Here is a 15,187-nt window from a genome sequence, read left to right on the forward strand (position 1 = left end):
TCAGCCAGAGACTCCTCACTGGAAGTGCCTCAGCAGCTCTTGGAATAGGACCAGCACACAGGGTTCTCTGCCCCTCTCCAGGAATCTGCCCCATGAAATCCTCTCCTGCTCATCCGCTCCCTGTCTCCTTGACAGAGGCTCACAGAGAGGAGGGAGGATGCTCCACCCTGCTTGGGTGTCAGGCCTGAAGGTGAGACCTTCCAACAGAACCATCCCTGGGTTCAGCATCCCCAGTCCTGGAATTTAGATTTCTGTGGAGGTTTTCTCCTGAGACCTCTGCCCAGTTCTTCCAGTCTGGAGCAGGAGCTACCTTGCCTCTAGACAACTGGAGCACCAAGCTTAACAATATCTTACTTTTCCACTGATAAGAAATATGTGCCTGGCCTGGCTGCTCTGAACCATTCTGCTCCAGCTGGGTTTCTGCAGGATGGGTGTTTTGAGCCTGCAGTGTCCACCCAAAGTAGGTGGTTGCATGATGGTCTCTTGAGATGCTCAAAGCACATCCTGAACTAAATTCTGCACCAATTCTGTAGTGGTAAGTGAATGACAATTAGGTTAAATATGTAAACACTGTTATGTTCCTAAATATGTAGGCACTGTTATGTGCTACTGTTATGTTCTATTAAATATCCTCCTCACTACATATTCTGGGCTCTGGAGAGTTTCAAACATGTATTTCTTCACAATATACCCCCTTGTGAATTATATCTGCCTCAGGTGAAGGAAAACCAGAAAAGTTTGTGTATATTAAAGCTGGCTGCACTGTGAAAGTATTTACCTGCTAAAATCCTCTTCAAATAGCACTAAAATGACAGAGGAGAGGAGGGTATGAAAACAACTGCATTTGCTCTTTTATCTGAACACTTTGTGATGATTACAGGGCACTCCACACAAAGGGCTGCGATTTAGAAAGGAAATGGCACTCCAGTGAAGGATTTACTCATCTGTGATGATATTTATCCACTCTCTCCTAGCTAAAGGGATCATCCTGCACTTTGGTAGGAAATGTGAAGAATTAAGGGGCCAGGGAATGAGACCTGCAGACAGGATGTTTTGAAGCACTGACCACTTCCCAGCTCTGTCCTTGCTCTCTGACTCCAGTGAAGCTTTGTCTCTCTCATTGCTGTTGTTCTCTCCTCTGGAGCAATGATGCTGCTCTGCTGAGATCTACCTCCAAGGCAGCTGTGGTCTGCAGCCCCAAAGCAAAAGCTAAAGCCCACAGATACCTCATAGGCACCAGAGGGACAGGCAGAGGGAACATCCAAGTCCTGCCACCCTTCCTGGTCTGCAAAAGCACCATTTGCTCTGTGGAGAGGATGAGAAATACAGTTTCATGTGCTCGTAGATGTGTGGAGCTAAAACAACGTCAGGAGTGCTCCGAGATCACCCTGTCCAATCCTACAAGTCCAATTCAAGTCTGTCAGCATTCCCAAGGCAGGCACTGAGGAGTGAGCCACACTGTCCAAAACCACATGCTGCTGGTTGTGGCTCCAGCTCACTGCTGGAGACAGTGGTTTCATTTAGTGGGAAATGCATTTTGTTTCTCCTGGTGAAATATTTTACCCATTTGAAGGTTTCTACATGGTGTTCTCTGATCAAAGCCCTGAGAGCCCATTTTGCAGCACCTCCATGGAGTGAGAGGAGGGATGTCCATTTCCAAGGCGTTGCTGTTTTCCGGTAGCCAAGATGTGTTGCCCACCTTCAGCCAAGCAGCAGTGTATTTTCACTGGGAGAATGCCAGCAGGCAACCCAGATTAAAAAAAAAAAATATATTTTTTCCAAACATTTCTCCAACAGCTGTATTTTTTTTTTCTTAATGCAAGATGCTAATAAAAGCCAGGTTACACCAAACCCACTGCCAGACTAGTGCTACTGGGAGGTGTTTTTAAGCTGCACCAAAGGAAAAATTTCAACATCCAGCTTGCTCATTACTTGAAGAAACAGAAGCATATCCCTGCCTTTACCCTGTCCTGTGGGAGTTAAGATCAGATGTGAAGGCCATGTGCTGGACTTGGGAATGTTTGTTCAATCTCCTGTTCCTTCTCTGCTTTTTCCACTATGAGTGCTTGCACTCCTGACATTGCATTTTGCTGATCGTAACCACAAGGTTTTGTTTTATGAGCTGTTATACCAGGAAAATGGTATTCTTTGCACCCTATTAGTTAGAACTTGTTTGTGACAGCAAAAGACCTGTAATTAATCACTGAATTGCTCCTACTCCACACAGCACCCCAAGCATGACCAGCCGTGGAGTAGAAAAATAAACTCAGCCCCTCCTCTTGGCAATTTGGTTCTAGTATAAAGCACACAACAAATAATCCTGGAGAGGGGGGGTTCCTTTCAGCCTCCTGCACACCTTCTTTCTCTCCTTGGAGTCTTAAAACATACCAGAGGAGGTGTTTGTGTGCAGCTAATTGACCTGAGGAACAGTGTATGGTCAATGGCCCATTGACTGATGAAGTGATGGAAACAAGATCTAATTTTAACTGTTCAGGTTAGCTGTGGCAATATTGGCTTGCTGGGAGGGGGAGTCATGGCCACTGAGCCCCACTCAAACAGCTCCCCTGCAACAGGTCTAGTTTCCAAAAAAAGAAACCAACCTACCAACACAGCCTGGAACTGGAAACTCAGCTGAAATGTCCTTGATATGTGAAAGATCTGAGCTCCAGGTACGGATGGCTGAGGTACTGCTGTGCAGGCTTGAATGCATGGATAGAAACACACACCCTGCTGCCTCAGGAAAACAGGGATGGATCTTGTGTTTTATCCCTACATACCCTTTTCTAGGCATAAATGTGTTGTTTGTGATGTTAATGGTGTTGAAGCATTGATATGGAAGCAAATAAAGTAAAACCTGACCAGTGCTGACAATCTCCAAACAAAATAAAGATGGAAGGCACATAGATATGTTCTCGAAATGTGCTTTACCAGGATAGACAGTCGTGGTTTCCTTGGAATGCTAGCACTCTTCTGAATCCATCCTTTGAGTGTTGCTGTTGGTTGGAGATCCCTTTAGATAATGCACTGGCTGCACCAGGCCTAAATTGAGCTTGCTGAGGAACACCCAGTGTCAGGGTGCAGAGGGATGAGGAATACAAAGAAGGAAATTTTGTATCCAGAAGTTAATTTCACACTCCTACATAGTCTTTAGGCAGTTGCTTCAGCCTATCTCCCTAGGTTATACACCTGCAAAACAGGCATAAGGCTCTTTGGGTGGATACTGCGACTTGTAATTAAATCTTTCAGGCAGAGGTATAGAAGAAAATTTTAAAATAAAATTACTGATCTGATTCACTAGAAAAGAACACTCTTACCTTTCTACCAGGTGGTCCAGGGAACCCAGTTAAACCAGGTAAGCCCACATCTCCCTGTAGGAAGTAAGCAAGTTCAATTAGTTTCCAGCAACATTTCCCCCTATGCCTTCTGCAGTTACCACAATTACTTTGCTGACACCAGCCCCCAGCTATTGATATTTCTGCTTCTAATCACAACTCTTCAAAACTGACTGGATAAGAAGAGTAGATTTAAACAACATCTCTATTAACTGGCTCATATAAATAATAACCCCAGTTAATTAATGGCAGCTGCTGCTGGAGTCCAGCTCTTCGCAAGCAGAATGAATGCGCTTTTTTTTCCCCTCAGTGATCTCATTCAGTCACATGCTTCATTCGCCTTCAATAGGCATTGAAATCGCCAAGGCAAGGAAATTTTAGATTTTAAATGCAATAAGAACAACAGGTACCTCCTGCCAAATCCTGTGATTTGCTCTCACACTCTGCTACTGCACTGGCTCAGCCCATGGCTCCCTTTGGGATGGTGCTGGTGGTGTAATTATTTAACCTGCCCGTCTGACACGGATTAAACCTTTGCAGGCTGCTGGTGGGAGGGTTTGTTCAGTGGCCTGTACTTCTGAAAAGGGATTGCATCACATCCCAGCTGGCAAACCCAAACCATCACAGAACGGATGAGCGCGTTGCTGTGAGACCTCTTCACCACCCAACCCGGCTGTGTGAGCCCACTTGGGCTCCTCTGATCAGGATCAAAAACCCTGGAGTGCCTTCTTACTGAAAATCAACACATTTCCAGTATCTAGCTTGAAAATTAGGCCTCATTCCAAACTCCTGCTGGAAACTCCTTATTCCTATTATTGCTATCAGGGATAATGCCTTGTTAACACAAGCTAAAGGTCATCTGGATCTCTCCCTTTTTTACACCAAGCATTGTCTTCAAGAAAACAGTTCCAGACCCTGCAGGTGGATGATTTCCACATGATGCCACCCCAGTATAGTGTACCAGAAATTTCAAAAGACATCTTGTGGTGTTAAGTTAAAAACATAGTTTCAGACTTAGCCTTCTGAATGTTTTCTAGCATTGCCTTCCATCGTGCAGTTGTATGGCCTCACTGTCCTTTATGGTGGCAGCTGGTGTTAAATGAATGGCCCAAGTTCCTTATGGCTGGTGCTTTCTATGAGCTGTGCATTTATAGCAAGAATTATGGTGAGAGGAAGAGAACCAGGCTTCTGCTCTGGGCATGAGTTACCAAGGATTGTGCAGGCATCGCTGAAAGAGCTAATTGAGGTAGATGATGTGGAGCCCTGATTGCCCTACTGTTCATTTCTAGAATTCTGTGAGGGCTTGTTGCCTCAGTAAAAATCGCTCAGCTGTGAAACAGCAAAAATGGGAGTTATAACTTATTGAAAGGAATTAGCAGGACTCTGATCCTCAAAAACTGGTAAACCCAGAAAGCAACTTTCCTTCCCAGCTGGGTGCTTTGTGTTGGTTTGAGCAGCCCTTGGTGGAAACCCTTCAGCAAGGTCCATGCCTTAGAAGCCTCCACCAAGAAACCTCTACCCTGATGGGGCTGCAGCATGAGGCAAACCCCTGTTCCTCAGCTCCCCAGCAAGAACATCCTTTCCTTGGCCTCCAAGGTTTTTATTCCTTACACTGGGATTGCCTCCTGCTGCAGCTGCATGTCCAGAGCGTGGCTCTACCTCAGATGTGCTACTTGAAGCACTTGGCTGAAGTAGCCACGTGCCTGTGGCAGCAGGGACTTCAGTTGGGCTGCAGATTGTGGATAAACTGGATAAACACTCAGACAACAGCACTGTGCCAGGTGGCACCTCAGTGCACTATGATCATTGAGAGCTACCTTTCTTTAGTCCTGAATGCAGGATCTAAGCCTTATTTCCCAGTCCTAAGCAGCTGGGATGCTTGTGGCTGCAGTACAGACTCCCTGTGTGTGTGCACAGCTCTAAAAGCCCACCATGGCCTCGGGATGACATCTCACCTTCTGCCCATTGCGAGCTTTTCCAGGTGACAGCCCAGGATCACCTTTCTGACCCTGAAATGAAAAACTTACATTAGTGACGTAATCCAAGGGCCCAGCCCACAGATGTGGTTCTGCTTCCACCAAACCTCCAGATTAGAAAAACATTTTGTTTTATCCCAGTCTTCCCTGACATCCCACGTGTATTAAAGTGGCCTGGAATAGCTGTTGTGCTGGGGGTGGATTTGGTGAGTGATTGCTGCTGCTAAATGGTTGAGTTTTAAATAGTAGTTGACAGTATTCAATTGGCTAAAGAAAGGATAACTGGAAGAAAGCAATGTCAGGACTTTTGATACTTATTAGACCAGACAGCTGCAATTCCTTCCTTGTCTACAACTACCATCACAAAAATAATTACCAAGCCTATTACTGGGGCTGAACCATCCTTCTCAACTACTCACTAGATGTTGTTGCTTTTTTAACTGTGAGCAACAGATGAGACTGCAGAGAAAGTTGTACTAATTAAACACCCCCAACAGGCAGAGCAATTGTGAGGCTCCCAGGCTGGCAGAAAGCAGCACTTGACCTTAAGTGGCAGTATTCCTTATTTTCCTCCTTAACAGCTGTGATGAGGGAAATTACAGTTGGAGGCTGTGATCTTCTGACAAACACAGGCTGGGATCTCAGCAGCATTTGATCACCTAATTTCAGTAAATTCCTCTGGAAATCCCACTTCAAATTTTCAAGAGGTGGAAAGGTAATGTGAGCACCTAATGGGGAGAGATACAAGTAGGAAAATCTAGAAGAGACTGAAGAGTGACAGGTTCTTTGGGTAGAGGAGAAGTAAAGCTTAGCACAGAGAACATCTCTTCTGGCACAGCCAAGATGGGTATCCCAGATCAGTCACTATTTAACACCCATGAATCATAAACAACCCACAACATCTGTGTGCCCACCAGCACAGGACAGCTGGGAGGGTTAACTAATGGCTGTCAAGTGAAATGTTTGAGGGGAGACCCAGAAAGGAGCAACACTGGTTATTAACTGGCATTTCTCATGAGCAGCACGGGGCTCTGGTCACAGCCAGCTGAGCTGCTTTTCCACACAGCCTCGCTGTGAGTACATTCCATGTGTACTTCCCACCTTGCACAGAGGGTAAACCCCCCGTTCTCCTCCTCCAGCATCCATGACAAGCTGTGAGACTCAGGAGTGAGACTGCTTGGCTCTGGACTGTAGGGAGCACTGCTGATTCAAGGCAGATGTATCTGCACAAATTCTCAACGAGGGCTGCTGGCTTTCCAAACAGTAAATGAAGTCATGCAGATTATCTTGCTTTGCATGCAGCTGTTATCAGGGCAATTCTCCCACTCCTTGAGCTTCAGAGCAGTCAGTGGGTGCTGCCACTGCTGGGAACAGATTAGAGCAGCGCTTGGGATCGCTGGCTGTTCATCTCTGCTCTGCAAAATTCATTTACTGCAGCAGGTAGACACCACCACTTTCCCTAAATCTTCCCATGTGCTCCATGCAATGACTTTGAGACATGGAAAAGAACTTGTGTTTTCCCCTGGGAAGCTCCAGATCACATTAGCCAGGTCTTTGCTTTGCACTGGTTCTGTGTTCAGCCCTGCTGAGACCATCACACAGGTGGAGAATTCAGCCACGAGCAGGATCACATGTCCCCAAGATCAATCAGCAATGGCACCAGCTGGATGTGAGGGCTGAAATTGTGGATTAATTGCTTGAGTCTTCTTACACAGCAACAGCAATGGGGGAATTAACCTAAATCTTGTCCATCACCAAGCCACAGCACCTTTCCCACAAGCTTCTCTCTTTCCCATCCTAACTTACTGAGAACACATCTTCCTCTTGTAAAGGAAAAAACTGTTTTCTTCTGGGATTTCTTCCTGCCTGGGAGAAGTGCAGTTTAAACATCTCAGTTTTGCAATCCCACTAATACTATTTTAAACATCAGTGAGCCAAACTGATGAGCTACCTTGGAGAGAAAAAGCATTCACTAAACTGAAAATACAATATTTTCCAAGTGCTTTAAGAAGAGATTTATCCAGAGCAGAAAATCATCCCAATACCTGATGCCAAAAGCCTCCAGGTGAGAGATGCAAACCCAACTCTTGCAATGGCTTTTGAAAACACACCTTGTCTGACCATCTGCCCAATCCCAAATGCTTTTAGGGCATCCTGAGAGCTACATTTAGTCATTAGCAAAAACACCCCTCCTGTCCCCCAGCAGCTTTCAGGTGATAGCCCCAGCCCAGCCTGTGTCTACAGCTGTTGCAGAGGTTATCTGCAATAATCAGTCTCTGCCAACCAGATGCAACAGCAATTTTACAGCTGCCAAGGACAACAAGCAGAATGCAGGAAGTGGCCAGAATCCCCCTTTAAGCAGTTTCACATCATGAATTGCTGAGCTAAGCACCACAGACTAAACTCCCAGGTGGCACAAGCAGGTGTAATGCCACCAGAGTCAGTGGAACCATGCCCAAGCAGATCAGCAGGATTTTGGCTGAGCAGCTACAAACATCTCTGTGCAAAAGATCAGCTCCCTAAGTCCAAGGAATTACAAGTGCTCAGCTCCAGTGCTGAGAATAAAGTGGGCTCTGCACAGGGCTGACTGTGAAATGCAGAAACACAGCTGAAGCACTCCAGCCAGGCAGGAGACACATACAAACACCCAGAGGCTGCAGTGCCACACCACAGCCCTTGCACAGAGCTGCCTGACCTTACAAGGGGTCTGCCTATTCAGCTGATAAATATTATACTCCTGGGTCCCTTCTTAAGTGACAATGACTTGGAGTTAGTCATGTTTTCCAAGCTATATCTATCTGGGAAATTTCAATTTCCTTTCTTAGATTGTTTGGGTTTTTTTTTCTGTGGGATTAGCTGTTATCTAAGCCAGACCAAGTCCAGCAGCCACTTGGTGGCTCTCAGCAAGCGAAGTTCCACTTGGAGCTGCTTTGCCCTCTTGTGCAGGCTGAGCTTTCACAAATCCAGAATTTCTGCCATGTGCTGGGTCTGTCAAGAAGATTCCCATCTCTGGGAGTGTCCAAGACCAGGTTGGATGGAGCTTTGAGTAACCTGGTCTAGTGGAGGATGTCCCTCCCATAATGAGATGAGCTTTCAAATTCCAACCCAAACCATTCTTTGATGATTTTATGATGAAGAAATCAGGTCCCAGGTGCAGGCTTACAGGCAGTTAAAGCATAAGGGGGTGAAAAACCACTTTTTGGGGCAAAGTCCATTTTCTGGCACTGCTGTAACAGCAGAGAATTGAAGGGAAGGAGGGGAGTCAAAACTCTGGCATCTGATCCACACCTTCCAAAGAGCATTTCTGAGGCAGAGATGATGTAACCACACCTCACCAGGCTCCCCCTGCTAGAGGTGAACCTTTGCCGTGGCCTGGGCTGAGCTCCAGCTCTCACATCCCATTGCAAACCTAATACTTCTTTTGACAAAGCACCGTGAACAGTCCAATCCTGCAAATGGTGGCTGGACAAAAATAAAATATATCACATATATCACAGAGCCTGATGACACCAGATCTCTGCTGCAGACTTACAGCTCTCCATCTACTGAGACTTCCTGCTGCCAGACTGTGCATTGAGATAGAGGAAAAATGCTTACAGTAAGACTTAATTTCTATTAGGTGACCAACTGAAGAGAGCTTTACAGCCAAATGATGATTTCTGATGAGTCATTAGGCTAAAAGTGTTTTAAAAAAATCCTGTAGAATAGAAACATAGCTTGACTCCACAGCTTGGACCAGGCTGGATTTGCAGGGCTGGAAGTTAGATAAAAGAAGTTTGATTTGACTTATAAAACTCAACAAGTGTGATCTGGAAGTCATTGATGGAGAATAAATGCAGAACACTAAGACGCAGAACTTTTACAGGCTCACTTTTCAGGCCGTATGTGGAATTTAAACCAGCTGCTGTTCACCAGCATGTCTCCAGTGCCTAACTTTTAATCACGTAGAGGCAGCATGCCAAGTTTCCAGAATCTTTTTCCCAGAGCTTCAATAGTGCTCATAACATCTCTGCCTACTGACGAGATGATGAAAAGACAGAACTATTGCTTGCACCTTTCTCTGTTTGGCTGAGATGTCCTACAGCTCCCTGGTACTGAAAATCTCTGTTAAGTATTGCCTCTCCAAGCTCCATTGTTCTTCAGTCCAACACAGATGTTACAAAATATAAACCTATTCCTTTGTAAACAATCATACCAAAGCAATCCAAACCAGTTTTCCAGGAACTTCAGTCTTTAGGTAACACAAAACCTTATACACAGAATGAGCTGGGATTTAAACCACCTTTTTGGAAGGGATTTGCTGCACTCTGGGTTAGGACCCCTCCAGAGCCACATCTGTGCTCAATCCTAGGCAAAGGGAGAGGGTCCAGCTGCAGGGGGTGACTCCCACCCGGACGGAATGTGTGTGCAGGAGAAAAGGACAAAGCACAGAGCCTCTGGCACTGCAGGAAGTCTGTGAGCCCCCGTGGGAGAGGTGAGGGCATCTAGAAGGAAGCCACAAGATCAGTTTGGGAGGACTGGTGGAGTTCAGAGTTCCCAGAAACTCTGGAAAGACAGAAGGAGGAGTTTCAGGAGCAGGAAAGCAGAGGAAGATGCTGGGTGCTGCCAGTCACTGTCCAGACTCAGAGGAACAGGCTGCAAGATGCAGAGGAGAGAAATGAGAAAGCAAAGGAATTCAGAGCTGCTGGAACTCTGGAGCAAGGATTCCACTGCCCATGTCTGACACAGCACTTTGTGCCCTGGCACAGGCATAGCTTAAGCAGGATCCTAATTTGGCAGTCTTTGAAATTCAGGAGAACCAAGGATGGAGGCACAGAGCAGGGTCCCTCTGGGCACAGGAAAAGGCTCAGCCGTGCTGCTGGACATCCCCTGGGACAGCAGGAGGGAGGGAGGGAGGGAGGAATGGCTTCAGTCTTTTTGTCCAGAGCAGGAGAAAAGGAAGCTGTCCTTCCCCCAGGATGTCCTGTGGGACAGGAAGGTGAAAGCTCCTTGCACCAGTCCATACTTACTTTCAGTCCTGGGGGGCCAGGTGAGCCAGGGTTTCCATGGGGGCCTGGGGGACCCTAAAACACACAACAAACACAAAACAGAGTCAAAAGGAGATGGTGGGAATCTGCATGAATCCTGGAGCAGCCAAAAGCCTCTGGCTGCGCTGTGCCAGACTTAAGCCACAGCCCCAGAGCCCTGGGGTGCCCTGGCAGGGGGGGTGGTGGCACTGGGACCCTCCCTGGCACCCACGGAGGGAAACTCAGCTGTGGGTTCCCACCAGCCTCTCTGGAAGGGGATGCGTGTCTGTCCCCACAGGACATGTCATGACACTGAGATAATTTGGGAAAACCAAACATTCCACAGGTCAGGGGAGTCCAGGCTGTGGGAGGAGCCCCAGCAGAAGGGGATGGAAGCAGGCAGAGGGGAGCGGAAGTGTGGGGGGGTGTTAACAACTTTTTTTTTTTGCTCAGAATTGAAGAGAACAGAAGTAATTTCTAAAGGAAAATTGTTCAACTCTTTAGGGTGAACTAATTTTCCCTACAAGCCAACCAAACTTTTGCCTTCAGAGATTGGGAAGGAAATGGATAATCAGACAGCAAAACAGTGGGAATAGCAGTACATCCATGAAAAAATTTTAAATCCGTATTTCACATAGTTAAATCTATATTTTTCCTTAGTTCTAACAAGCCAATGACACCGTCAGAGTATCTACCTCAAATCACATACACCAGTATCTCCTTTTGCATCATATTTTAAAAGCACCCTGCATATTTTCCGAAGCCTATTTAAGGAGTTATCTGGAATAAGCAGCTAAGAATAGTTTATGCCTGCATTATACACAGCACAGAAGATCTGCTAACCTTTCAGGCAGAAGTAATAACAATTCTAAGTCCTCTTGAACACGTTCCTGGGAGATGAAACAACCTGAAAATTCAACTCCAAGAATTCTGCCAAGAACGTGTGGGAGCTCTACACTGCCATGAGGAGGTCTCTGTGTACCCTCAAGTTAGAGGAGCACAGGCAAGGGGATAAAAAACCACTCAGGCACTTTCTCAGCAAGCTGTAGGATTTCCAATGAGCATTTCGGGGCCAAAATCTTCAATGTCTGATTTCCAAGGAAAATCACTGCTATTAAACATACCTCTGCCAGCCAAGTTCAGTGCCCTTGCTGTCTTCTGAGAGAACATCAGTGCATTGATCTCTATTCAGTTTTATTTTTACTGCATTTTAATAGAAAATAATGCCTTTTTAAATTTCATCTTGTGGAGCAGACAGTTGCTGAATATTCAGTGCTATTTCACAACATGCTGCTCTGCTGGAAGAGGCTATTTAATTAAAAAGATTGAGACTGAACTTTTCGAATGGCAGTTTTTACCCAAATTAACATCTCATTCTTAAATTCCTTCCAAATTTTCAGCCTGAACCCAAATACATTTATTGCCCCATTTTTAATTTCCTTCTAAATTTTCACCTGAAATTCTTGTTTAGCCTGTCTGTGAATTTCCAGTAAAACTGAAAGAGCTTTAATTAAAATTAAGGTGCGTGAATATCACCTTCTCACTTTAAAAAAAACCCATACAGCTGCTGGAGACAGAGTACCTGGATATTGAGGAGTCTTAAATAAATTCATCTTCCCACCTGCCTGCCTTACTGGGTGGAACACTGAAACAGAGACTGAATGTGCTGCTCAGCAAGCCTGTGGTGGCAAAAATGCTTCAGCCCAAGTCTTTCCAGTCTCAAATATGTAGGATAATGAATAATAAGCGACAGAAATCAGGCCAGCAAAGTCTCTATAAAAGATGAGTTCCTAAAAAGCTTTTACACATAAGCAATAATCGAGGTAGCTCTGAACAGGGTTCATAAATCGAGCCTGCTGCTGGATTTGAGGAGGGAATTCAGCTGTAATTCAACTTTGGAGTGAGGCAGCTTGGCCCAAAGCCCACAGCAGAGCTGTCATTTGAAATTTGTGCTCCACCATAGCCCAGGGCAGACTTACAGCAGTGTCAGGCTGGAGGGAGCAGCTCGGTGTGGTGTGACTCCCAGAGGAAAGTGATGGATTCCAGGAGGAATCCTGGATTGTGGGAAGCTCAGCTGCCCATCCAGAGTTCCTGGATAAGAGACTAATCACACCCCCAGCAAAATCTGGTGCAGGTTCTTCCAGAGTAAACCAAAGCACAGCAATGAATTCCTAAAAAGCCTTAACCAGAAGGAGGGGAGAAGGGAGGAAGAATCCAGTCACAGTTTCTAGTGATTAAAACTGTGATTATGAAAACAGAGACTCCTGAGATAAAACAGAGCCTTCACCACCGAGTTCAATGAGTCTGACAGAGTGTATCCAGTGCAATCCAGGCAAAGGAAGGTCAGAGACTCATCCTGTCCCTAAAGACTGATGTGGTTTTATCCTAGTGGAAGTGGCCACATCCTAGTGATGAAATGATGGTGGGAAGTCCAGTCTGGCTTGAAGGAAACTGCTGTGACCAGTTCTGGGGCTTGTGTCAGACATCTGAAACTGCTCTGGCAACTGTGGAGAGAAAAGGGTGTAGTCTGCCAGCACTCCTAAAAATTGTAAAAAATAATTGATCTTGATGTGTTCCAACATGGTGAGTCCTGAATTTGGGATTCCACCCACATTCTTGGCAGAGGAGGAAGATGCTGTGTGGCACAGTTAGATGGGCTGAGTAACAAAAGGCACAGGAGAGCAGCTGCCTTGGGAGCTGTCAGCAACAGTTAATTGCTATATTGGATTAATTCAATTTACCACTCCCACCTAGAAATTTGGATTCTCCTAAATATATTTATCATCAATACATCAACTTTGCTCCTCTTATCTACACACAGGGTGGGACAGTGCTAAGACCACTAAATGAAAAAATCCCTCTGCATGTGCCACTATTTGCCCGGGTGCTCATTTCCCCACCCACTTTAGCTTCCTATATCTGCTGAAATAATCCAATCTAGCAGCAGGCAGATTTGCATCTGGAACCTTCCAAGCCTTGTACCAGAAACTCCATGGAAAATTTTACCATGGGACAGCAGCAGCCCCAGGCTGCTCCGTGGCACGGAGAGCAGAACAATCCCTGAATGTGTTCTCCAAGCGAGGAGGGGTTTCCCATCTCCCTGGAATGCCTTCTGTGTGAATGATGCTGCTTGAGAAGGACACTGAGCCACCCAGCTCAGCTCGGGGGTGCCTGGAGATGGGACCCTGCTCACAGAAGCGCTTTTATGCCTTGTGGTTCCCAGCCCACAAAAATTAACAAAAGTGTGACTGTGCACAGCTCCCCCCAACCCTCCAGCATTCACAAGGAAGGGTAATAAAATCCTCCCAACTCCTGCTAAATGCTAGAGAGCTCCAGTCAGAGGAATGACCGCTCATTTGAAAGTCATTATGTCTTGGGGTTTCACTGTGTAAAGCAACTTTTTCTACTTCTGACCTACAGATCCCACTGTGACCTCTGGCTTGCTGAAAAAGAGCTAAATATTTGAAGTGAAGCCAAGCAAACTGTTTCTTTAAACACTTTTCAGAAATTGGAAAATCTTCCTAATGGAATGAGGATACTGGGGAATTTCCCCAGCTGACTGAGCTGCTTGTTTTAGGAGGGAAGCCCTGCATTTTGAAGGATAGGGAGATTTTTTCCAACCACAGACCAAATGTAACAGGGACATGTTACACTGGCACCTCCCAGTCTTTCAAGCTGCTGTGGTTCACAGGAGGATGGCAAGTGCATCCTGAAGCATCAGGGAGTGCATGTGTGTTCCCTTCACACATCCATTTGGATTTCTCCTGTGGTGTCTCAGAGTTTAAATAAACCAAGAGCAATTACAGCACATCAGGCTTTTTATTGCTGATTCTGCCTCTGACCTGTTGTGTGGACAGGGATGAAACACTTCTGGTATCTGCATTTGCTCCTTTGTTGGAGAAGGAGTGACTACCAGTGGGACCTGGTTTCCTGAATTATTTAAGTGTTTTGGCAAGTTTGACTGTTGCCCTTTTCTTGCTGTCCTGGGGCTGAGCAAACAACCAAGGCCAGGTTGGACAGGGCTTGGAGCAACCTGGTCTAGTGGAAGGTTCCCTGCCCGTGGTGTCAGGTTGGAACAAGATGATCTTTAAGGTCCCTTTCAACCCAAACCATCCCATGAGCTGGACTCCTGCCTGGCATGTGCCTGAGACTTGCTGTTTCCTTCACGTAGAGGCAAACCAGGTAACTGGGATTTCCACAGCCTCATCTGGAAGGCAGGGTTTAAGACCAAGAGTCACTCCTCACAGCTCCTTTCTGCAGATCCTCTCAAACTGTCAACTTTGCTGGTCAGAGCACACCAGTGGAACGAGTCACAGTTTGTGGTGGATGCAGATGTGCTGTCCAAAGCCCCTCATGCAGACAGCTCTGGGTGAAGCTCACAGAGCCTGCAGTGAGGCAGGAACAAGCTGCAGTGGTGAAGGAATGATTGCTCCAGTGGGAGCCCTTTGTTGACAGCTCCTTGTAGAGCTTGTTGGCACATCCCTGAGAGCAAATCCCAGCCCCAGCCTCTGCCTCCCTGGGAGACCCTGATGTTTGAAGAAATGCAAAGGTCAATAATAAAAGCTCAACACCCATGGCTTGCACAGAACTGGGGGTGTCACCCAGTGCACCCCCAGTGCCACCACTCACACTTACCACCATGGAAAAGGTGTCCCATGAGCTGCCTGGCATTTCACGTCACATAAAGCTGGGGAAATCCTTCATTGCTAGCATGGCCATTCCCTCAGATCTTACACAGACACTTGATTAGGCACACACACATTTATCCAAGAACAAACCGTGTGGACAGACCTTATATCTCAAATTCTTTAATGCAGACATGAAAAGCTGAAAACCATCCTAGCTGGATAGAGACAGAGAAACCCTTCCTAGA

At 46.2% G+C, this 15,187-nt stretch overlaps 1 protein-coding gene across 5 annotated transcripts in view; it reads right to left on the reverse strand.

Annotated features, from left to right (window-relative positions):
• Positions 1-15,187, reverse strand: part of COL27A1 (collagen type XXVII alpha 1 chain) — a 140,994-nt gene that overhangs the window by 97,494 nt on the left and 28,313 nt on the right. For 4 of the 5 annotated variants that reach the window (XR_011005647.1, XM_068211426.1, XM_068211427.1 and 1 more), the window contains 3 exons: positions 10,318-10,371; positions 5,288-5,341; positions 3,315-3,368 (listed from right to left, as the gene is read on the reverse strand). Coding sequence is in view for 4 of the 5 variants with exons in the window: in XM_068211426.1 (XP_068067527.1) it covers positions 3,315-3,368; positions 5,288-5,341; positions 10,318-10,371 (162 nt within the window). In the remaining variant the exon portion in view is untranslated. The remainder of the gene's footprint in view (positions 1-3,314; positions 3,369-5,287; positions 5,342-10,317; positions 10,372-15,187) is intronic. The other variant, XM_068211428.1, reaches the window with a different exon arrangement.

Source organism: Anomalospiza imberbis, chromosome 21, assembly GCF_031753505.1.
Source record: "Anomalospiza imberbis isolate Cuckoo-Finch-1a 21T00152 chromosome 21, ASM3175350v1, whole genome shotgun sequence".
In the NCBI taxonomy this organism is placed as follows: Eukaryota; Metazoa; Chordata; class Aves; order Passeriformes; family Viduidae; genus Anomalospiza; species Anomalospiza imberbis.